The 24184-nt window shown below is 43.7% G+C and overlaps 9 protein-coding genes across 9 annotated transcripts; 5 read left to right on the top strand and 4 right to left on the bottom strand.

The window, feature by feature from the left end:
• Window positions 1-2441: 2441 nt before the first annotated feature.
• On the bottom strand, window positions 2442-3232 carry O0I10_001894 (40S ribosomal protein S15; the record flags this gene model as incomplete). The annotated part of the gene is made up of 4 exons (XM_058481983.1): window positions 2442-2520; window positions 2579-2841; window positions 2914-3009; window positions 3230-3232. The coding sequence occupies 4 exons, from the start codon at window positions 3230-3232 to the stop codon at window positions 2442-2444; spliced, it is 441 nt and encodes a 146-aa protein (XP_058347114.1).
• A 744-nt stretch (window positions 3233-3976) lies between these two features.
• O0I10_001893 (uncharacterized protein) lies at window positions 3977-5906 on the bottom strand (the record flags this gene model as incomplete). The annotated part of the gene is made up of 7 exons (XM_058481982.1): window positions 3977-4093; window positions 4162-4376; window positions 4467-4621; window positions 4694-4766; window positions 4836-5600; window positions 5683-5784; window positions 5852-5906. 7 exons carry the CDS (start codon window positions 5904-5906, stop codon window positions 3977-3979), a joined length of 1482 nt encoding a protein of 493 aa, XP_058347113.1.
• A 764-nt stretch (window positions 5907-6670) lies between these two features.
• O0I10_001892 (uncharacterized protein) lies at window positions 6671-7112 on the top strand (the record flags this gene model as incomplete). Its single annotated transcript, XM_058481981.1, has 2 exons — window positions 6671-6938; window positions 6997-7112. 2 exons carry the CDS (start codon window positions 6671-6673, stop codon window positions 7110-7112), a joined length of 384 nt encoding a protein of 127 aa, XP_058347112.1.
• Window positions 7113-7424: 312 nt separating this feature from the next.
• O0I10_001891 (hsp70-like protein) lies at window positions 7425-9561 on the top strand (the record flags this gene model as incomplete). The annotated part of the gene is made up of 3 exons (XM_058481980.1): window positions 7425-7484; window positions 7548-7766; window positions 7840-9561. 3 exons carry the CDS (start codon window positions 7425-7427, stop codon window positions 9559-9561), a joined length of 2001 nt encoding a protein of 666 aa, XP_058347111.1.
• Window positions 9562-9786: 225 nt separating this feature from the next.
• O0I10_001890 (uncharacterized protein) lies at window positions 9787-11799 on the top strand (the record flags this gene model as incomplete). Its single annotated transcript, XM_058481979.1, has 8 exons — window positions 9787-9954; window positions 10008-10121; window positions 10189-10428; window positions 10486-10751; window positions 10814-10970; window positions 11029-11417; window positions 11479-11649; window positions 11706-11799. 8 exons carry the CDS (start codon window positions 9787-9789, stop codon window positions 11797-11799), a joined length of 1599 nt encoding a protein of 532 aa, XP_058347110.1.
• An 84-nt stretch (window positions 11800-11883) lies between these two features.
• Window positions 11884-14943, bottom strand: O0I10_001889 (uncharacterized protein; the record flags this gene model as incomplete). The annotated part of the gene is made up of 10 exons (XM_058481978.1): window positions 11884-12195; window positions 12253-12464; window positions 12522-12647; window positions 12707-12779; window positions 12843-13105; window positions 13171-13629; window positions 13693-14224; window positions 14290-14348; window positions 14410-14608; window positions 14680-14943. 10 exons carry the CDS (start codon window positions 14941-14943, stop codon window positions 11884-11886), a joined length of 2499 nt encoding a protein of 832 aa, XP_058347109.1.
• A 908-nt stretch (window positions 14944-15851) lies between these two features.
• Window positions 15852-17560, top strand: O0I10_001888 (uncharacterized protein; the record flags this gene model as incomplete). Its single annotated transcript, XM_058481977.1, has 10 exons — window positions 15852-15894; window positions 15954-15995; window positions 16053-16139; window positions 16194-16239; window positions 16307-16320; window positions 16391-16447; window positions 16507-16605; window positions 16669-17374; window positions 17434-17467; window positions 17531-17560. The coding sequence occupies 10 exons, from the start codon at window positions 15852-15854 to the stop codon at window positions 17558-17560; spliced, it is 1158 nt and encodes a 385-aa protein (XP_058347108.1).
• Window positions 17561-18116: 556 nt separating this feature from the next.
• O0I10_001887 (uncharacterized protein) lies at window positions 18117-21234 on the top strand (the record flags this gene model as incomplete). The annotated part of the gene is made up of 13 exons (XM_058481976.1): window positions 18117-18158; window positions 18224-18312; window positions 18385-18768; window positions 18826-18940; window positions 19000-19133; window positions 19201-19282; window positions 19344-19502; window positions 19563-19960; window positions 20025-20154; window positions 20216-20604; window positions 20666-20807; window positions 20864-20992; window positions 21058-21234. 13 exons carry the CDS (start codon window positions 18117-18119, stop codon window positions 21232-21234), a joined length of 2370 nt encoding a protein of 789 aa, XP_058347107.1.
• Window positions 21235-22196: 962 nt separating this feature from the next.
• On the bottom strand, window positions 22197-23824 carry O0I10_001886 (uncharacterized protein; the record flags this gene model as incomplete). Its single annotated transcript, XM_058481975.1, has 5 exons — window positions 22197-22600; window positions 22666-22825; window positions 22896-23198; window positions 23283-23534; window positions 23603-23824. 5 exons carry the CDS (start codon window positions 23822-23824, stop codon window positions 22197-22199), a joined length of 1341 nt encoding a protein of 446 aa, XP_058347106.1.
• Window positions 23825-24184: the final 360 nt, after the last annotated feature.

Raw genomic sequence — 24184 nt, 5'->3', positions numbered from 1 at the left:
CATAGTAAATCCCACATTATACCCTCTCATTCAATTTTTTCAAATGAAGCATGAGGTCTTTTTTAGAACATCATGATCAGCATGTCCAAGAGCATCTTGTGTGAAAGTACCAGGTTCGAGAGGGGCAATCTCATAATCAAGAACATGTACAGCGTGCATGCATTTATACAAGAGGTGTCCGGCCTATTTAATTTCCACTTCTTCCACCTCAACTTCTTCCCCCCTTCCTCCCATTCTTATCTGTTGGCCCCATTCAGTACAACCACCACCTGCGAACGATTGTCCTGCTTCAACCCATCATGTCAATCCTACAACTCTCTTGATCCGATTGTCTTTGACTGAATGGCAAGTCCATGGCGTGTACACAACTTTCTTGCCACTCTTCTACAACACACGAGCCTCTTCTCTCTTGGACACTCCTCTGCCACAATCAAACGTAACAGCATTCATTCCAGCAGTTGCCATTTGCAATGTCTTTACTTGATTGTCTCAAACAGCATTCACAACCTTGTCGCTCTACTACAACACGTTCCTCTGCCACTACCAACCGTTACAGCAGCTGCTATCAGCAATGTCTTTACTCCATCAAACAGCGTTCTTTACTTGCAGCAACTTGCTCTACAGCCTTTCTACGCAAACAACGGATAGCCATTGTATATAGGTAGTTTTATTTATGTGTAGCAACTTGCTTTGGTACATACGGATCCCTATGGATGATTCGATATCAGCAATCATGTACATCGCAATACAAGCATTCTTCACCTGGCTGAGCTGCGACGAAAATGACCAAGAAAGAGATAGACCAACAGGCGGATGGAAAAGGAAGCATAACAGCAGCGATCAGAGAGGTCCTTATGGTACTTGCAATGGTTATGGATGGATGGATGCAATCAAGTGCGGTGATGAGGAATCCTGGAATGTTGCTTTGGTTACTTGTCGCGCTGTCATCATGAACGATCACGTGGATACGGCTGAGGATGATGGGGATGGATCGAATGGGATTGTCGAGAGGGCTTTTTATCTTCGACGAAGGATGATGGTTGATCACCATGGATTGAGACTGGGGCATATGAGTCAAATCGTGCAGCAGCTATTTTGCAGTCATGGATGAAGATGCTTATGGCGGCAGCAACCAAGAATGCAATGTCACAATGATACCCATTGGTTCTATGCGATACACTTACACCTTCTTCATTTGGCAATGCTCTTCCTTTATCCATGTCATAGCTACTTGATAAATAGCCCTACTTACGATGCCTTTTTCTTCAACTTCAATCGAATAAACACTGGATTGAACATAATACCTACAGTATCGTGCTATCAGCTCATATGTGCAAGATGTGGATCAATTAGTTGGTCTCTGGATTGAAAGGCGAAATAGACACTTGATGGTCGGGAAGCGATATTGGATCATTTACATCATTGTATCGAGATGCTTTTGTTCTTTTGTGTTTCTAAAAGGAACATCCATAAACAACAACCTGAGCTTACGATCACCATGGCAACCAAGCCTGAATTGAGGATCCTACTCCACTTTGTAACAAGCTCCACGCCCGTACCTGTACAACCAACGTGTGTCCCCTCCATACCAGTACTAAAGAATATGAAATGTATCCGTGTATAAGAATCCATTGCTATTTCCATAATGACTAGCTTCTTCATCGTTGAATGCTTGTGTGTAATGAGCCAATACTATTAAAAATCAACATCATCCCATTTATGCAGCAACCTGTCAAGGATGTGCGTGTGTAACCACCACGTGCCGTTGCACTCCGTTATCCACCATGCTTACTGTATAGTGCTCTCGACACTATCCATTAGGAGGAAGCAGCTCCACCGCCCTTGCAGCATATGTAAAGTATAAGGGTATTTGCTTCTCAAAGCTTTCATGATGAAGCGCGTGGTCTTTATTAGAACAAAGTTGATCAGCATGCCCAAGAGCACCTTCGTGAAGTTTCAAGTTCGAGGTGGGTAATCTTAAGGTCATGGATCGCCTACACTACTTATATTCCCGTCCGTTCATCGTTGGACGCTCCCAAGTAATGCTTTCATCATGAAGTGTGGGATCTTCATTTGAATGAGGTTGATCAGCAAGTCGATGTCCAGCGTCTGACAAAAATGTAAAGTTCGAGATGGTTAATTTAGGGGGTATGCACTATACACCTGTTAATGTTCTCGACTGGTCAGCGTCTCTCCTCCCCCCATTTAAAGTTCTCGTAATGAAGTCTGCAGCTTTTACTGAAAGCCCAACACCGTCGGCAAACACAAGATAATATCCACTCCCATTGATCCAAGACATGACATAAAAAAGTTGTTGTTGACATTTGAAGCTGAATGCTTTAGACATGCGATGTCTAGAATACACATTTTGATCGAGGATCGATATTCGAAAAAATACAATTCGACTGTTTATTTCGACAAATGCAACACCACCATCGTTTTTACTTGAGGGGAACGAAACGAGAAGAGTGGGTGGCACCAATACCAGGACGACCGTGGCGAACAGGCTTGTAAGAGATGCTGTTGAAGAATATCCCATATTAATCACTGATCCTCATCATCATCCTTATATACTTACGAGAATTCGGCAAGGTAGTGGCCAACCATCTCAGGCTTGATTTCAACTTGGTTGAAGGTCTTACCGTTGTAGATACCAACAACAGAGCCGATCATTTCGGGAACAATGATCATGTCACGGAGGTGGGTCTTGACAACAGCAGGCTTCTCATCAGCAGCAGCCTCCTTCTTGGCCTTGCGAAGCTTCTTGATGAGACCCATGGGCTTGCGCTTAAGACCACGTTGGAATCTTCTACGGGCACGAGCGTGGACGAGCTCCATGAACTACGAAAGAAGATAACACATTTGCCATGAATACACAGGTACTCGAGTTGCCACTCTACAATGCGTGCTCACCTGCTCACTGGACAAGTCAAGGAGAGCGTCAAGATCGACACCACGATAGCTAAACTTGCGGAAAGTTCTCTTTCTAGTCTGTTGCACCTGGTCAGCCTAATGGGAAAAAAAGTCGATCGAATGTTGGTCAGTTGGACAATTGTCGAATATCAAGCTGTAAGATGAGCCGCATCCGTTGCTGTATGTATGTATGCGTGTGTGTGTTTGGATAATCCCATCAATCCACTCATCTACATTTTCATCCATCTTCTCAAGGGATCATCCATCCATGCATCACCCATTCCTGCCATCCCATCAACTTGTATTGGATCCATACCATTGCTTTAAAACCGCGGAAAGGGAGGGAAGAAGCTCGTTGCTAGGGGAAGCAGCTGCCACATTCTGCCGCTGCCAATCGGACTTTGACTTGCCTACTGGTCTCGAAAATCATATTCTCGTAGCTCTAAAGTAGCATTTATGCATCGAATGTTCAATAATAAAGACTTGATTGTATAGCAAATGGTGACCATTCTCATATAAGTGACGCCCATGATAGACACATTTCACTATTTCAAACAACCTCGGTAGCTCATGTAGGATGCTAACTTTCATTCAAAGCCATTAAAAAGAAGGCATTTGACTACTTCCTCCTTAACAACACAAAACCTAATGATGATATCATTCGTTGCAAGCATCACCTCTGTATATGACAAAAACGAACACATAATCACATTATCACTATATCGAGCAGGTTGTATCCAGAAGCGTTATATCAAGGGGTCGGCATTAAGCACACCATCAACCGTTGCTAGGCAACGACATGTAGTGTACATGCAAGGGCTATATACATGGGGATCGGCTAGTACACTAAAGGGGGATTTGATTGAACATCAACGATTATTACACTTGTGCCGTTAAGGCAATTGCTAACGATCAAGAACGAAGAAAAAGAGCATTACATATACAGTGAAGCTGTTGCTGTACAGGTTTTATTGACATCAGAGGATATAGTAGGTGAGCTTTGGAGCTCGTGTTAGAATACATAGCATTAAATATAAACGTGCATTGAAGATACTGGGGGCATTTACAAGCCAATGTTGATCTTGACGGACTTGACTTGGTAGTAGTTATCAAGAGCGTATTCACCATTTTCACGGCCAATACCACTTTGCTTGTAACCACCGAAGGGGGTGTTGTAATCCTAAAACAAGACCACCCATGATGTTAGCTTCTATTTGGTCCCAGTAGCCATCCACATCATATACATACCAATTCGTTGAAGCAGTTGATCCAAACGGTACCAGCCTCAAGCTTGTTAGCAACAGTGATAGAGGTGCTAATGTTGCTGGTGAAAACGGCAGCAGCAAGACCATAAGCGCTGTCGTTGGCCTTCTCAACAACTTCATCGATGGTCTTGAACTTGGAAACAGCAACAACGGGGCCGAAGATTTCCTCCTTCATCAAAACATGATCCTCCTTGACATCTAGGATTGCAAGTACGATTAGTAATCCAAGATTACGTTGCACAGACTTCGCGTGTGATCCCGCAAGAATGTCTCGTTTCCTTTACTTACCAGTGAAGACCGTAGGCTCAATAAAGTAACCCTTATCACCAAGGCGGTTACCACCCATGTAGCAGGTGGCACCTTCCTTCTTACCGGATTCAATGTAGCCCATGATACGATCAAATTGAACCTTGGATACTTGTGGACCTTGGAAAGTGTCCTCGCTAAAATAAAGTTTTGGGTATAAGAAAATGCTTGATCCATATGACTACATCCACTGCATGTATATACCGTACCTGAAGGGGTCACCAACCTTGGTCTTGGAAGTGTATTCCTTGAAGCGTTCAAGGAACTTATCATAGATACCCTCTATGGATCATGCCAAAATTTCAATACACCATGTACAATGATTTTTAGATCAATGATAATGATAGTTACCTTGGACATAGATACGCGAACCAGCGCAGCAGACTTGACCATGGTTAAAGAAGATACCCTTGTGAGCCCAAGCAACGGCTTGATCAAGATCAGCATCATCGAAGATGATGTTTGGAGACTTGCCGCCAAGCTCAAGAGTGACCTTCTTAAGGTTGGATTCAGCAGCAGCCTTCATGATCATACGACCAACAGCGGTGCTACCAGTGAAAGCAATCTTGCCAACCTTGGGATGACGAGCAAGCTTGTCACCAGCAATAGCACCATAACCAGTGATAATGTTAAGAACACCAGGAGGGAAACCAGCTTCCTTAATGTATTCACCCAACTTGAAAGCAGAGAGAGGGGTCAATTCGGAGGTCTTGACAACGATGGTGTTGCCAGTGCAAAGAGCGGGACCAATCTTCCAACCAAGCATCATGATGGGGAAGTTCCATGGAATGATAGCACCACATACACCAATAGGCTCATGGCGGGTATAAGAAAGCTTGCCTTGGGTTTCCATGACCTTGCCGTGGATCTTATCAGCATAACCAGCAAAGTAACGAAGGGTCTTTGCAACTTCAGGGACATCAAATCCCTTTGAGAAAGCAATGCCTTTGCCGTTATCCAAGGTTTCAATCTTGGCAAGTTCATCCACATGCTCTTCAATCAAATCAGCAAGCTTGTTCATAAGGCGAGCACGCTCACGACCGGTAGTCTTGCTCCACACATCGCGATAAGCCTTCTCGGCAGCATCAACAGCAGCGTTGACTTGCTCTTCCTCGGCTAATAAACATCAATTACAAATTCAGCTTTCTGATCCAGAATATCTCACGGTTTCTAAATCCGAAAGGAGAATAGCACGTACCAGCTTGAACAGCAGCAATGACTTCACCGGTGGTGGGGTTGACAGTGTCAATAGTGTTGGCACCAGCAACAAATTCATTGTTGATGAAAAGACCCGTGCGAACTGTGATACGATAAACAAAGTGTCAGCATACACAAAATGGCGTCACCCACATGATCCATGTGCTTACTAGAGATCTTCTCGCCCTTGGAGGTGGTAACTTCAGCAACAAAGTTGGAGGACATGATAAAAGAAAAAAGAAAAAACGTAGCGAGAAAACGAGATTCGAGAAAAGGGAGAGCTTTTATATGGCTTTAGCGGGAACAGCTCTCCCACGGGAAACTTTAAAGTCATTTTGAATGTTGCACAAGCATAAGTAGCATTTATCTTGGTGATCATGGACGTTATCCCCACAAATTGTAGGCAAGAAAAGACTCCCACACAGAGTAGATCCCCATCTCGGATCTGTATTTCCTTCTTCGCAACCATGTCGTATTACACACTGATGAGAAAAATGAAAAAGCCAACGATAAGCTTGGTAAAATCGGAAATGTGATTTGTCACACGCCAATAGCCCGAAATATCCGGCCAAGGCTGTGAGATTCAAAATGCATTGTATTGCAACCGTTGTACGCGTTTCGGAAAACTTTAAACGATCGTGTTTATTGGTACAACCAGAATTGTGGTGGATTCGATTTACACGCATTAAGTATAGTAAGGGATAGCATAATAGAACTCAGGTACATCGTGACGTATCCAAGAAGGTTGTTTCAAACCATGAGCAGGGCGTGGTACTTGAAGAAGGATCTCGTTATTGAATACGCCAATATCATCGGTGAGTATGAAAAGGGAATCCATGGCTATAGTCTCATGTCTCTTAATGCTGAAAGGCCATCGCCATAGAAGGAGGCAGGCGCTGACTGGGTTTAAACGTTGATGTCGTCCAAATAGCAAAAGCCCATTGTGCGTGTGTGCTTTTGAGTACTCGCGTTCAAGCATCTCTTCAACCATGATCCCTCCAGAAAAGCCATTGTACATTCGAGCAAGGCGTGCCAAGACCGTTGTATTCTTGTGCTATCAACCTTCGGATACCATTGCCACCATCAAGGACAAATTGTGTGCTGCCATTCCCAGTGCTGGCAAGAAGGCTGACGATTTGCGGCTTTACATTCGACGATCGGACGGCGAAGGATACAACTTGCTAAATGATGCGAGCAAGGCAAGTGCATCTGGTATACAGAATGAAACAGAGATCTATTTTGTATATGGTGATCAAGGTAAGGATGGTATGGTATATGGGTATGATGATGGATAGTAACAAAGTGGGTGTACTAGGTCATTGGGAAGAGGTTCATGCATCTGAATACGAACCATTGGATGATGGAGATGAAGAAATGGAGGAAGATAGTATACCAAGTGGCAAGAAGGAAAAGGGCAAAGGCCGAGCGTAGTCAATGTAGTCAGCTATTCATTTACCATTCAATTGCATTAAACCAATGATATTCAATACCAGCATTTGCTTCAATGGAAAGATACACACATACATTCAAACATCATATCCGCAGCTTCTACATTTTGGCTTAACTTTGATCCGACTTGTTCCGCGCTGACTCAAATATATCATTTTGTATGTTTCTGGTGCCTTCTTAAGTCTCTCGCTCCGCTTTTTTTTCCAAGTCCTCCAGCCACCGATCATTTTTCATTCATCCGCCCCGGCATTTCGAGAAACCAACACTTTCTTTCTTCAAATCCTTTTTTTCACCATGTACAACTTGGCCAAGGCATCTCGTTCTCGTCTTATCCCCACTTTGGCTCGTAAGAATGTAAGCTATATTACATCCATACACCATCCATACAACAACAAAATCACTAACGATGTCTTTCAGGTGGGCATCCTCTCGAACATGTCCCGTGCATACAGCTCTGGTGGTGTCCAGGGCCCCATCATTGGTATCGATTTGGGTACTACCAACTCTTGTGTCTCTGTGATGGAAGGCAAGAACCCCCGTGTCATTGAAAACGCTGAAGGTGCTCGCACTACCCCTTCCGTTGTTGCCTTTGGCAAGGATGGTGAACTTTTGGTTGGTCAAGCTGCTAAGCGTCAGGTAAATAGAATGGAATGGAATGGTATGCCTTGGATGATGTGTATATTAACGTATGGGATGCTCTCTATCAAAGGCTGTTGTCAACTCTGCCAACACTGTTTATGCCACCAAGCGTTTGATTGGTCGTCAATTCAAGGATCCTGCTGTCCAAGCTGATGTCAAGGCTGTGTCTTACAAGATTGTTCCCCACACCAACGGTGATGCTTGGGTTGAAGCTCAAGGCAAAAAGTACTCTCCTTCTCAAATGGGTGCCTTTGTCCTTGGCAAGATGAAGGAGACCGCTGAAGGTTTCCTTGGCAAGAAGGTCAAGAACGCCGTTGTCACTGTCCCTGCTTACTTCAACGATGCTCAGCGTCAAGCTACCAAGGATGCTGGTAAGATCGCTGGTCTTGAGATTCAACGTGTGATCAACGAGCCTACTGCTGCTGCCCTTGCTTATGGTCTCGACAAGTCCGGTGATAAGACCATTGCTGTTTTCGATTTGGGTGGTGGTACTTTTGATATCTCTGTTCTCGAGATCCAAAGTGGTGTGTTCGAAGTCAAGTCTACCAATGGTGACACCGCCCTCGGTGGTGAAGATTTCGATTCTCACTTGGTGCGTTACGTCTTGGAAGACTTTAAGAAGGAATCTGGTCTCGACCTTTCCAACGATCGCATGGCCATTCAACGTGTGCGTGAAGCTTGTGAGAAGGCCAAGATTGAATTGTCCTCCACTGTGCAAACCGATATCAACCTTCCCTACATCACTGCTGATGCCTCTGGTCCCAAGCACATCAACACCGTTTTGACCCGTGCCAAATTCGAAGGTATTGTTGGTGACCTTGTTCAACGTACTGTTCCTCCTTGTGAGAAGGCCATGAAGGATGCTGGTATCAGCAAGTCTGAAATTGGTGATGTTATCTTGGTTGGTGGTATGTCTCGTATGCCCAAGGTCATTGACACCGTCAAGAACATCTTTGGCAAGGAGCCTTCCAAGTCTGTCAACCCTGATGAGGCCGTTGCTATGGGTGCTGCCATTCAAGGTGGTGTCCTTGCTGGTTCCGTTACCGATATCTTGCTTCTTGATGTCACTCCTCTCTCCCTTGGTATCGAAACCCTTGGTGGTGTCTTCACTCGTTTGATCAACCGTAACACTACCATTCCTACCAAGAAGGCTCAAGTCTTCTCTACTGCCGCTGATGGCCAAACTCAAGTCAACGTTCGTGTCTTCCAAGGTGAACGTGAATTGTGCCGTGACAACAAGCTCCTTGGTGACTTCAACTTGACTGGTATCCCTCCTGCTCCCAAGGGTGTTCCTCAAATTCAAGTTGAATTTGATATCGATGCCGATGGTATTGTCAACGTCAGCGCTAAGGATAAGGCCACCAACCGTGATCAATCCATGACTATTGCTGCTTCTTCTGGTTTGAGCAATGATGAAATTGAAAACATGATCCAACAAGCTGAGGCCAATGCTGAGGCTGATCGTGCTCGTCGTGATACCATTGAAATGGCCAACCGTGCTGATTCGGTCATGACTGAGACTGAGAAGGCTATGGAAGACTTCAAGGAGCAACTTGATAAGGCTGAAGCTGAGAAGATCAAGGCCAAGATCACTGATTTGCGTGAGGAGGCCATGAAGGCTCAATCTGGTGATGTTGCCAACCCCGAAGAACTCAAGGCTAAGATTGATGATCTTCAACAAAGCTCTCTTAAGCTCTTTGAGATGGTTTACAAGAACCGTGCTGCTCAAGATGGCGGTGATCAACAACAACAACAAGGTGCTGATTCCTCCAGCAACACCTCCAACCAGTAAAACAATGACCATCGTGCACTTTGATCCATATATACATATATACGCTGCTTAGATGATGTAGATAGAAACAACCATACACTTTTTTTATTCTTGTTAATACCAAACCCCTCTCCACTAGCTACCATTGTAAATCATTCGATCGATTCATATGCACACATCGTGCATTATTAAAAGCATATCAAATGCACATGCCTTGTCTTCGTTTTTCCTTTCTTGTTGAAATCAATGTTGTCACGTTCGTTCCGCCGCCCCACACTCTATGTATCTCGGGCATGGTACGCATCTCGTCGAGGAGTTCATTACTACAGCACTACCACTGCTACAATCCAAGACAAACGACAGCAAGCACTTGATGGTGGTGGCAGGGATAAACGCGATGCACAGCATGCAAAGGTAGACAATGGAGGTCATTGCGCCAATGGCTGTTGTTGACCATGGTGATTCAGGGAAAATTGACAGCGCGTGAACGACTCGATTTGTTGCTTGACCAAGGGTCCTTTCGAGAATACGATGCTTTCGTCGAACACCAGTGTACTGATTTTGGGATGTCAGAGAACAAGGTATCCATGGGGATGGTGTATGATGGATCATCATCTTCATCTCTTCTTATACTATTGTTTCGATTAGATAGCAGGCGATGGTGTTGTGACAGGACATGGCACTATCCATGGGCGACGTGTCTTTGTATATAGTCAAGATTTTACCGTGTTCGGTGGCAGTCTTTCACGTACCAACGCTGACAAGATCTTAAAAGTGATGGATCAGGCTATGGTGGTGGGTGCACCTGTTATCGGTTTACAAGATTCAGGAGGAGCACGTATTCAAGAAGGTGTGGATTCTTTGTCTGGCTATGCCGATATCTTTCAGGTAGTGTGTTTTGATGATCATCTCTATTTTCATTGTCATCTTACATGGGAGACATAGAAAAATGTCCTTGCTTCAGGGGTTGTTCCTCAATTGTCGTTGATTATGGGTCCTTGTGCTGGCGGGGCTGTCTATTCACCAGCATTGACCGATTTCACATTTATGGTGCGAGACACATCTCATATGTTCGTTACGGGACCAGATGTCGTGATGGCTGTGACCAATGAACATGTCACCCAAGAAGCTTTAGGTGGTGCTAAAACGCATACATCCAAGAGCGGTGTAGCACAAAACGCATACAGCAACGACATGGAAGCATTGCAACGGTATTATTCATTGTCTTTACCCAACATGATCATGCAAGTGGGACTCATTGTATATATATTAGAATGCGTGATTTATTTGATTATCTACCGCTATCGAATCGTGATCCTGCTCCCATTCGAGAATATGAAGATCCTGTGGATAGACAAGACGAAGCGTTGGATACCATTGTTCCTTCAAACCCCAACATTGCTTATGACATGCGAGAAGTTATCAACAGGGTAAGGATTACATGGTATGAATTACACTTGCACAATGATTTACCTAAGTTGTATATAGATCGCCGATCGTCACTCATTCTTTGAAGTTTCTCCTGATTTCGCACCCAATATCTTGGTTGGCTTTAGCAGGATGGCAGGTCAAACGGTGGGCATGGTAGCAAATCAACCTTTGATATCCTCGGGTGCGCTCGATATGGATGCATCTATCAAGGCTGCACGCTTCATTCGTTTTTGTGACGCTTTCAATATTCCACTTGTTTCCTTGGTTGACGTACCAGGATTCCTCCCTGGGACCACACAAGAACATGGCGGCATTATTCGACATGGTGCAAAGCTACTATACGCGTATTGCGAGGCTACAGTTCCCAAGTTGACTGTGATTACGAGGAAGGCCTATGGTGGGGCCTATATTGTTATGAGCTCTAAGCACTTGCGTGGTGATTATAAGTAAGTATGCGTACAAGGGCGCTTTATTTGGAGGGATAGAGGCTTATTCATCTATGTATAGCGTTGCATGGCCCAGTGCTGAAATAGCCGTTATGGGTGCAGAGGGAGCTGTCAAGGTGATCTTCCGCAATAGACCTGATCAAGACAAGTTGCAAGCAGAGTATAAAGAGAAGTTTACCACACCACTCGCAGCTGCTCGTAAAGGATACCTGGATGATATTATTGAACCAAGGTAATTACATACATCCCATGTGCCCAAATCTTTCTATTTTCTAATGATGATGATAGGACGACTCGCTCGCGATTGATAGAACAGCTGAATTTGCTTCAAAGGAAATCACTTCAAAACCCATGGAAGAAGCATGGTACTATGCCATTATGATCTTTATAAGAAGAGGGCAGGAATGCAAATATAAGCTAGTGAATGTCAAAGCGGAGGGGAATGTGGAATAAATGCTTGTTTTGACTATACATTTTGTACAATTGTTAACTCGTTCAAGAACTTTTCATCCATTGGTGTCTCTCCCAGAACAAAGTTATCTTCGTCGTCGTCGTCGTCGTCATCTTCATTTGAGCTTGATGAACGTCCAATAGTAAGGTTTCTTTCATTCGCCAAATGCAGCAGGCATATAAAGCAGAAGGGAACCGAAATGTCACGGAACACCTTGGGATGGTATAATCTCCTCAGATCATGTAGGACATCAGTAAACCTCTGAACGCCTTCGACCTTTTCATCATCGCCTTCGTTTTCTTGATCCATGCGGTCCGGTACATCACGCTATGGTTGCATAAAATTAGAGATCTATGTGATAACAGGAATAAAAAGTCTCATTACCTTGTTGCTTACAAGCACCTTCCATAAGTTCTCCTTTAATTTCTTGACATCAACACGTTTTGCAGTCCGAGCATAGTTGACATAAAGTGGCTTGCTCTTCTTGAGTCGATGGTTGGTAATAAGAGGATCACCATATTGAGATGTTTCAGGATCATCGTATGCTTCATAGTAGCTGTCGTGATAAAACGAATCATCGTAACCGCTTAAGAATGCTAACATGGTATATGAATTTAGATCTCTTGTTCGTTCCAAGGGTAATAAGCACTTACTCTGATCAGCCATTGATGCATCGGTTGCCGGTGGCTCGTCATCCGCTGGTGTATCATCAATCTGTTGATCAGCCCAATACTGCGTATCCGGTCCAAAATCAAAATCGTCGAAACCTCCATCGTAATCTAAGGGGATGATTAATGATGCTGATTCATTTTACCCTTTCCTCGTTCATTGTACGTACCATCTTGTGGTGGTGGTGCCGGTGACTGTTCAGCTTCTGTTTCTTCCCTTCGTGGTTTCTTACGTCCCCACATCTAATGTAGGCATGGATGAATAAAACGTAAGGGTGATAGCTGAGCATTCGAATGTAGATTTACCACTGATCTAGGTTTCAAGAAAAGCCTGAGAAGTTGTTTTGATGAAAAGTGCATGTCGTCAGGTAAAACATGTATCTTGTCTTCAACAGCAGCTTCTTTCCCGGTGGATATGGTGATCCTTGCTGGTTTGTCGGGTGCAAATAACTCCTCTTCATCCACGTCTTCCCCTTCGAGAAAGTCGATTTGAAATCCTTGGCGACTCTTTTTCCGAGACGTCTCTCCACCATCATGACTATCAGTCTCCGTAGTGGGTTTGGATTGTACTAGTAATAATAACAAACAAGGATGTTAAAAGAAATGGCATTCATCCAACACTCTCTACACATACTTTTGGATACAGGTCTTCGTAGTTTCCAATGTTCAGGGCCAGCCCAATTCTTTGCAAACGTCGAGTCAAAGTAGCTGAAGAGCTCATTTCCATCATCGTTCATTAGAGCACCAAGGAAGTCTTCTTCATGAAGTGCGGGCTCATTGCCTGCTGAATCATTTTCACCACCCATAAGTCTATCATCCTCGCCCATCAATGGATCATCAGGACTATCCATAGGACCACCATCATCGTAATCAAAGAAATCGACAGCGAAATCATCATCAAAACCATCCTGGACACCAAAGTCGGGTAAATCCATATTGTCGTTTGGTAGATTGACATTGCCGTCAAGAATGTTGCCAGGTTCGTCGTGATCAAGTGATGGCATGTTGAGATCGGTTTCAGAGAAAAAGTTGTATCCTTGAAGAGATGGGCAAATTTGAAGATCTTTGAGGGCATCGATGTCTGGCATTCTTGCTATAAAAGTGAAAAAAGCACTTTAGTATATCATCAAACGATCCTTCCCATTCCCATTCATACCTTTGAGTCGTGAAATCTCAACAAGGATCTCTTTTTGGGATTGTTGTGATTCTTCGATAGCATTTGGTTGTTGTTCATCAGCTGTTGGTTGTGGCTCGCTTCCATGCTCATTCTCTGGTTGAGCTCCTCCATCATTATCCACATCCATAGGATCGTCTTGAGATGTCTCTGTAGGTTGTGGTTGTTCCTCTTCGTGCTGAGATGTCTCTGTAGGTTGCTGTTGTTCTTCATGCTGCGAGTCGTTGTCGATTTGATTTCCATCCGCATCCATATGATCGTCGTCATGTGTGATATCCTCTAATTCGGTCTTGTCTGATTCTGGATCGGCATTGCTGGCATCAGAAGCATCAAAGATAATCTTGCATTCACGATCCAAGGACAAATGATTGAGTAAAAGACCACGTGCTCCTCCTTCATCAAAGTCGGCTGATGTCTTTTTGAATAAGGGATCGACGGCAAAATCCAAATCAAACTTCTTGAGAGCGATTGATGAGAAGCTGGTAAGTAACGTACTATCGGCAGCACGATTGCCCTATGATGGTGATGATGATAATTATCTTAGCACTGGTTATCATGCCGCTTTACTCCTCTTATTACCCGTTTTCGAACACGTCTTTCGCTGGTACTTTGCAATTCATCTTCCTCATCGCCATCTCCTATTCAAATACTCTCCCATCAGCTATGACATCTTTCGATACGATGCCCTATTCAACTTACTTCCACTATCGGCTAGACCACTTAGCAATTTGCCAGTTTCAGTAGCCACGGAATCCACTCGAGAAGTATAAATCTTGACACAGCCATCCAGTGATACGGAGGCCTTTTGGAAGTTGATGCTGTCTCCATCACGTAGGAAAGTCAACTCATGAAAGTAGTCGATCAATGCAAAATTCCAACTGTTGTTCGCATTGATTTTCTGTCGTATGAAAAGGATGATACATCAGTGGATGATAGAGACGATGTACAACTTGTCGTATCGATCCTTACATTATCAGTTGCCATTTTAATCCATTCTTCAAAGTTGGAGTACATTTGTTCGGGTGTGAGATTGGTGACGATTGGGCCGGCTACGGTGGTATCTTGTGTGGATCGAATGTCGCTGCTTTGTTGTCGTGATAAGACATCCCTCGTCAATCGTTCGCGTTGAATGCGTGAGCTGTCCTCTCGTTGCATTGAACTCGTTTTTGTTGCTCTACGCCTATCATCGTTGTGGGATATTCGACTGGCGGCTTGAAGTGGTGATCGAGTCATGGGATCAGGTGGGTAAAAGTCAAAAGTCAGTTGTCGTGTCCAAAAGGAAGATGCCCTTTACAAAATTGGCGCGTTACGCGGAGATTCAGGCACGTCGCTGCTCCCAGCTGCTGCTGCTGCTCCTGCTTGGTGGGATTGGTTGTTGATAGATATGACATCTCTACTAGTAAACAATAAACACAGCTTGTAACAAAGAGTAAAGAAGTGGTTCGTTCATATAAGCTACGAGACAACAAAGCATTGCAAGAAAATACATACGATGATGTCTATCTCCCTAAGAAGTGTAGCACATTGAACAATGGCCATACAACGTAAACCCTGCCACCATCATGATCCAATCCTGCTTTCATGTAGATATGCATTATTTATGTATAGGAACGCAGCATGGGAAGAAAACAAGTACCTGAAGTAGTAGTGGTTCATCGATAAAAGTTGGACGCTATCGAGGTCGAAATCATCAAGAGCGTAATTGAGTATCATGTTCATTGTTATAGTAAAACAATGTTGCCATTGATTATATAGCACGCTTTGTTCAAGTTTCATACATCCACGCATACTGCTGCAGGGAATATTAATAGGATCCACCAAGCTGAGTTGTGTGGAACTATATATGCATCATCCGGCGTTGTGTACCACCACCACCACCGTCATAGCAACGACTATGCAAGGAAAGGTATCATCCTTTGACTTGCAGGTATATTTTCATTGTCATTTGCTATTTCGAATCAACAACCATGTGTGCATATAAAGCTAGTCCCCCCCAATTACGTTGTTTAGTAAAAGTCAACAAACGGAAAAATTCATGTGCATGGTTCGATGTGGACACTGGCTAAATTAGGCAGCCAAGATATAGCGCTTTCTGACCTTTTGGAACTTTCGAGTGCTTCTTTTCTCATTCCTTTACTACAATGTCGTTCAAAATCAACTCTCCTCTTCCTTCGAGCCTTGCTTGTAAGTTTATCTCTAATCCCCATGCTGTATACAACGTCTAAATGGCAGACTATTCCTAGCTGAATGCCGCAAAGCATCGAGGATCCTCAACAGCTTTATCGGTAAGCATAATACAAATGAGCTAACGAGAGCGACTTGAACTAAAACACTATTATCAGACCCAGGCCAAGGTCTAGACACCATCATCCCTCCTGGTATTCTGGCAAACGCCAAAGGTCTTGCTATCTATTCAGTGCTTAAAGCAGGTTAGGCTGTATTGTATATATGGTGATAGGTTTATGCTAATACCAATATCAAAGGTTTCCTCTTTTCGGGAAGAGCTGGCAGTGGTTTAGTGATTGCAAGGTGCGTCCATGTTGTTTATCTTTGTGTGCGTGTGTGATAATGTTGCTAACGATGTTCAACCATATAGGCTGCCTGATGGATGTAAGTTTTCCTCGTCGGAATTCAAGATAGTGCGTATTCAACCCCTGCTGACAACTTTGGTCTCCTATAGCTTGGAGCGCTCCAAGTGCAATCGGTACAGTTGGCTCAGGCTTTGGCGGACAAGTAGGCAAGTTAAAGGTTACGACATTCATTGTTGATGGTAGAGATGCTAATGTTCAAGTATAGGCGCCGAGTTGACCGATTTTGTTATGGTCTTGAATACAACCGCTGCCGTAAAAACGTTCATGCATCATGGTAGCATCACACTTGGAGGCAACATTTCATGTATGTAAGCTGGCTATATTCAAGGTAATTTACTTGGTGAGTCTCACGCTCTATTGTACATAGTGGCTGCTGGTCCTATTGGTCGAAACGCTGAAGCATCAGGCACAGCATCAATCAAGAGTGTGGCAGCCGTATATTCTTATAGCAAGACGCGTGGTCTCTTTGCTGGTATCTCTTTGGAAGGATCCGTCATTATCGAACGTTTTGATGCAAATGCGAAAATGTATGGTCGTAAGGTGGCAACACGTGATCTTTTGAATGGCACCATTCCACCACCTCCACAAGCCGATCCTCTTTATCGTGCTCTAGAAGTCCGATTCCATGGAGCAGGAGGAAACACATATGCATCATCTGCTGCAGGTGGCCGATTTGCTTTCATGAATGGTAGCAGCGACAGTGGTTTTGGAAGTGGACGAGGACTTGGACGATCAGGCACAATGTACAACACAGAGCCTGTGTATGAAGATAGTTTCCGTGGCAACAATGATAGGTCGGCGGATTATAGCCGAGGAGGTGTGCATCGTGCAGCAACGACAGGTGGATACGGTGGTGGATATAGCCCAAGTCGTGGTGTTGATACCTATGGCAGTAATCGCACATTTGATGACAGCCCCTCGTCATTCCGAGATACAACGTGGGAAAACAGAAACAGCAATGAGATCCGTGCACGCGCATTGTTCAACTTTTCAAAGCAGCAAGATGGAGATTTGCCGTTCCGTAAGGGTGACATTATTACCATTATCAAGCGAACGGATACACAACATGATTGGTAAGCTCCATGGCCATAGCAAAATGATCACTATGTGCTAATTGCATTATACTTTGTAGGTGGACTGGTCGCCTTAATTCAGAGACAGGCATTGTAAGTATATCAAAACCTTTATTTTTCATGATGCCATTGACTAATTCATATGTCTTGTTGTAGTTCCCTGCAAACTTTGTGGAGATTATTTAATCATGAGTCTCATTGTATCCTTATCACCCATGATTACCCCCTTGTAAACACGTATGACATATTTAGCTACCCTCCATAACAAACGACCCCATGTATCTATATAAACGCCATAAGAGAAGTCTCGTTTGAATCAATTCATACATAACATTGGTAGTAGTCAATCATGCAGGAGCAAAATTTATTACAAGTTGTTGTAAGGGCAAGGATGATATGAGGGGATGGGAGTCACAAATGGTGATATGTGTATGATAGCAGTAGTAACAGGCATGTACTAGCCATTCACAGCATACTCTTTCATTCGAGTGTGGATGATGAATGATTTCATGTTCCGCGCCTCGTGGTTGTTAAACGCAGGCAAGTTGGTAAGAGTTATACGCCCACACCTTCCTACGCCTTGCGGGACACTCGGTTGCTCCCCTTTTCTTCTTCGTTTTCTTCAATACTCTATCTCATTCCTTTCACCAAGTTCACAATACCGTAACAAAGCAACCAGTCATCATTCATACACTTCCCCTTTATTCCTCCTGAACATTCTCTTTCATCCCTTTCATTCAACATGCCACCCGTCCCAGAAGCAGAAGCCGCCTTTATTGAATGGGTAACATTGAGTCCACTCTTTTGTTCTTCAATGACAGTCCTGACACCATCCCTTGGCATTCATAGATCAACTCCTTCGACAATATCTCGCACAAGTGTAGACATATCAGTGACCTTTCAAATGGCATTATTTTATTTGAAGTGCTTGCAGACATGTAAGTTTAACGAATATGCATAGCTTGGTCGCATGAATATCACTCATTCATACACATGTATACGCGCTACAGTGATCCAAAGTGGTTTAAACTCATCCGCTCGGCTGACGTCGGTGAGAATTGGGTGCTAAAGATCAACAACCTCAAGAAGCTGCATAAACTCGTCTCGCGTTACTATGAAGAGGTTCTCGGCCGTAGCAGCGCCATGTTACCATCCATCAACTTGAACGCTATTGCCAAAGATGCTGACGTTGGAGAGACCATCAAATTATGCCAACTCATCATCTGTATCGCCGTCGTTTGCAACGAGAATCAGGTGTACATTTCAAAGATTCAATCCTTGCCCGAACAATATCAAGGTGCCCTCATGTTGAGCATTGAACAAGTCATGCACAGTGCTGGCATGGCTCAGGAACCTTCCGTCTCTGGTCAATCTCACCAAATGGGATACAATGAGTAAGCATGTCGATATCGATACAGCGTTTAACCTATAGACTTACGCAACTTTATCAGTGATCCGATATTGCACAACTCCATCGAACTCAACAGGATCATGGAAGAAAAGACATACCTCGAGAATCAGCACAAACAATTGATTGAGAAGCATGGCCAACTACAAAACCGCTACGTGAGTGATTTTACTCCTATTTTTTGTATTACAGTGCTGAGACCATTGATGTAATATAGGATGAATTGCAAGGAGAAAAAGAAGATTTGCAACTTCGATTGAGCGAAATGGATAAAGCAGTTGAGCAAGCGAATGAAACCGGCCGAGCAGATTTCATCATGCGTACCGAAATTGAACATCTCAAAGAAGACATGTATGTAGAAGAGCCAAGAGGTCGATCACGTGTGTTTCACAATACTGATTTTACTTGGCATTTTTAGTCGTCGAAGTGAGGATCGCCGACAAGAAGTGGAAATGCTGCTCGATACACAAAATGAGACCATTGCCGATTTGACACGCAGGGTAAGCACCAAGCATTTGAACCTCTTTTCATGCTATGATCCCTAACAAAGAACTCTATTAGAGCGAGGAGTTGGCTAAACGTGCTGAGCAAGCATCCCGTCTCAAGGATCAATTAGATGAATATCGTCACACGGCTGAAAGTTTGCAACGTGCTCGCAATGCAATTGAAAATCTCAAAAAGAAACTTGAGGATACGTCCCAGATTCGCCTAGAGAACAAGGTAATGCATTGTAATGCGATCGTGATACTTTATAATGCTAATGGATGAGTATGCATATAGAATTTGAATGAGGAAAATCGTCGTCTTGTCAATGAAAACATGCGCATCGAAGAAGAGTATCGTAGTGCTCTTGCATTCAAGACATTGATGGATTCTTACAAAGAACAAGTGGCTTCTTTGGAGAACAAGAACCAAGATCTGCTGCGAGAGAAGAACAAGATGGAATATCAACTTGGCCAAATGACAAAGAAGCTTGAAATTATGGAGGCTGATCATGCAAGGGATATGGATCGTATTCAAGTACTTGAAGAAAACTTGCAGGACGTACAGCTCGGTGGTACTCTTGAGCAAGCCTTGGTTCAAAGAAGCACTGTGGGCGATGATGCGATGGATATCGATGATGTCGAATTTGAAGAAACGCTCGAAGATTCACTCAAAGACTCTAATCTCTCGGATCTGTAAGTAACCATGATACCTCCAATGGCATACGCATACTCATACTCATACATACCTTTATCATAGTGGTCGATTACCCACACGTCGTGCAAAGACGTTACAAGAGGAAACAGCTGGTCCTGGTGCCAATCAACGGGCCGTTGTTTTGCAGCATCTCTTGGAAGACGCCAACCAAAGAAAGCTTGAGAATGAGAAGGTAAGTGTATTGCATTACCTTTGAGAATCGATGCTTATACCTTTTTTTATCAATTGTATAGAAATTCTTGGCTGCATCCCGTGAGCGTGATATACTTCAAAGCGAGATGTCAAGGATCCGCGAGAATATCCCTGATGCATTACTCGACCAGTCTCAGCATACCATGTCACTTCGATTGCGAATCATTGAACTTGAAAAAGAAGCCAAAGAGCTCCGTGAGACCAGAGATACGCTTGAAAAGAAGATTGCAGACGGCAATTTCGGTCTTGGAGATGATGCCGACGAGTTCCGACAACGCTATAAGCAAATGGAAGAGCGATCTCGGCAGCTTGAGGAGCAAACCAAGCAACAGCTTCAAGACATCAACAAGCTTCTTTTGGAGAAGGATAAGCTCATGGGTGGTAATATCGAGCAAAAGGATCAGCTATTGGAGAAGGAGCGTTTGAATAGGTAAGAACAAGAAAAGCTCTCTTTTTTTGATCGGTTGTGATTTACAAAGTATGCTGTCTAGTGAGATGAAAGCAACGCTTGCCGCATTTGAAGCCAAAGATGATGAACCTCTCAAGCAGCAGAATGCTATGCTTCAGCAACAAACGATCCAACTTCAAGAAGACGTACGTGAAATGCAAATCAAGATGAAGAAGATGCGCGAGGTAGGTATAGTAAATGGGTTTAATGATACTCGTGACTGAATCCTATCCTCAATTAGTTTATACGTCAACAAGATAATATGGTCAAGAGCATGAAGAGTGGCAATACTGATGGCAACTATGATGAAGCTGTGGCATCTCTCAAGGCTGAGCTGGCTATCCGGGATGAAGAAAACGAGCGACTTACGGTACGTATTCATATCACTCTCTTTGCATTTATAACGTTTCTCATATTGACATGATGACTTTTTAGAAACAACTACGTGAGACGCGACTACAAGCACGAAGAGAACAACAGCTTATGATATCCGCATGGTACGATGTTGCACGTCGCACGCATAAAGAGCTGGTTACTTCAAAGATCTTGCAACCCAGCTCATGGCTTGGGCAACAGCGTCGAACCATGGAAACCCAACTCAAAAGGCGATAAGTTGATTGCCATTATTCCCATTCGAGTCCTTTTTTCTTTTCCTTATTCTGCAAGTTCCTATAGTCTAATGTTCATTATTCACGTTCATTCAACACTTTCATATATGCACCACCATCATCACATCTTTTTATGAATATATTCTTTATAGTCTCCCAATGACGGATACCGAATTGTCGGGTTTTGAAATTAGGGTGGGCAGGGTGCTTTAGCAGCTCACGACGGCCATTTGGTCATACCTCCTCTTCTGTTGGTAACATCTATAATGGTAAGTAGTGGTGGACAACATGGAAAGGAGCGTTTACGAGTGACGGATGGATTTGGATAACGATGGATGCATCGTATATGGGATGGATGAATACGTTATCAGGTGGATGAATATTTATTAACGTGTATTTCTACAATAGCCTTCCAACAAGTCTTTCCGCACCAAGGTCAAGCTTGCCAAGAAGCAAAAGCAGAACCGTCCCCTTCCCCACTGGTTCCGCATGAAGGCTGACACCAAGATCCGGTAAGCTCAACTACTCAATGAGTGCATTGTATAATGGGTTCTCATGCGTATGTCTTTCAACAGCTGGAACGCTAAGCGTCGCAACTGGCGCCACACCAAGCTCAACATCTAAACGAGCTTTTACGACCATTGGAGCGCTTTATCCTATTTTTGTATATGCTCTAGTCTTATGAACATATATAAAAAGTCGATCGTGTTTCCACCTTATACAACTGTTGCCTTACGTATACGTCGTACCGATACAGCAATGATGATATCCATTGGGGAGATGAATGATTGATAGCGTGGATTGCGTGGATATCAAAGTGTGGGCAATTGGCTACAAGCCATGGTACTTTTCAGGGGGGAAAGGCATGACGCATCACGTGATAAAACAGGGTCAAGGGGATCAGTCTTGGAAATGGTATCTTCCTTTTAGCGTGTTGATTGGTATTATTGATAGTAATAAGAAAGTCTATTCTGTGAATAATCGAATGATATTGAACGTTAAGCAAACGCTCATGATTGCTACACCATAAGCTGCTAGGATGGCTGCTATTGTCTTTCCCCAGGTCCATGGTTTATCCTGATGTAGCTTGTAATAAAATAAGCCTGGTAGGATGAATGAGATTGCAGTTGAGCCGGTAGATCCAACAAATGCAAGCACGAGATCAAGTTGTGATACGCTGATGGCAATAATAAAAGTACCAATGACAAGAGCTGTAGTTGTGGTATAATGCTTCATTGGTGGATGGATGTTGAGTGCCTCTAATATCTTGCTAAATGATGCACGACATGGATGCAGTTGAAGTGGGTATCCCAACATGACCAAAATAACGATAGCAAGTCGACCACCTGCCACAAATGGACTTGGGGGATCTATTAGATGTTAGGTTAGAACACCATGACAACATGAAGGAGGTGGTATACAATAGTAGACATACATTCTAGAATGATGTTGCCCTTAGCATTGCGACCAAAGCTCAAATAACCCACTGTGGCCACCAATTCATAAACGGCAGCAGCTGATCCGATAGCCCAAATGATGACTTTAATCATCGATCGACGACTATTATCTTTCAACTCGTTGTGTACGGTGAAAATCTATTTCCAGAAAGGAGATGCAGCTTCATGTGAGTTTTTGATTATCTCCTTGACAAACCTACATACTTACATTTTGGTGACATGTAAAAGCAAAGATAAAAACAGGGAGTTTGCTAAAGATGCCAGGGGTGATATGCCATAGGTCGACTTGTTCTGGCGTTGGTAATAACCCAGGCGTAAAGTAATGGTAGACAACGATGGCACAAAGGTAGATAACCGATACTATGGCAAGAGCACTAATATGGCGTAAGGCATCAAGCGTACGTAGATAGCTGAGAGGAGCAAGTATAGCCATTACAACCAAGATCCACAAACGACGGTCCAGAAGGAGCGATGTATCAGCGATTGGCTCAGATGCAAATGCAAGCACGACCTGATGTATAATAATAATAATATGTGCATGTGGGTGTGAGATAAACGGCATTGGTGCACTTTTTGCATGACTAAACAAACCTACCAGCGGCAAGAGATCACCAATAATAATCAAGTAGCTGACGGCTACACCAAAGCACTTGATTGCAATGGCCGTATCAAACCACATGGCAGCGCTTGGCCATGTCAGCTGAGAGACAGCAAAAAATGAGGCATGACGGCCTTGTACACGTGCTGCTGATTCTGATAAAAAGTACAGACCTGTACCTGAAGTGATGCCAGAAAATAATGTCAACACCATGCCTGGTATCAATCCAACGGTGGCTACTGCTGCTGGCTATAATAATACACCATCCTATTATCAATTGGACGCATACGACAATGATTTTTAATGTAGCTCCTTACCATGGCCAGCACGCCAGTACCCAAAATAGTATTCAACAAGTTGCTGATCCCACTGAATGGAGAGGCTGTTGCCATTCGCTCCTCATGTTCAACGACGGGTTGGTCATAGCAACTCTCGTCGCGGGTATAAGATGTAGCGGTTGATTGAGTTAACAAAGGACGAGCCTCATCCAGGCTTTGTCCGTAAAAGGAGAAAATGGACGAGGATGTGGGTGTATCCATGTAATGGTTTAAAAATGTAAAGAGACGAAAAAGAAAGATACTAATCCTTATCATCCACCTTCCTAACGCCCCTTTATCGGCATAACCCATCCCACCCACATGCATCCGAATGACCGGCGACGAGGGTTTGTCAGCAGATCGGTTGTAGTAGGGGATAATCCATATCATGCACCAATGAGAGATTCTCTACGCACGTTTCTCGACAACATCCCCACGCTTGTAGTCATCGCCTATCACAATTGTAATACATGTATCTTTATTCGTCATCTAGAATACATATCGCATCAACACTACTTGATAACAAAACCATCAGACATTCGCCTAGACATCGTCTTGTACATCAACCAAAAGGCTGTAGGC

Source organism: Lichtheimia ornata (assembly GCF_029851405.1).
Source record: "Lichtheimia ornata isolate CBS 291.66 chromosome Unknown scaffold00005, whole genome shotgun sequence".
NCBI classification, from domain to species: domain Eukaryota; kingdom Fungi; phylum Mucoromycota; class Mucoromycetes; order Mucorales; family Lichtheimiaceae; genus Lichtheimia; species Lichtheimia ornata.
This window is presented reverse-complemented; position numbering and strand designations above follow the sequence as displayed.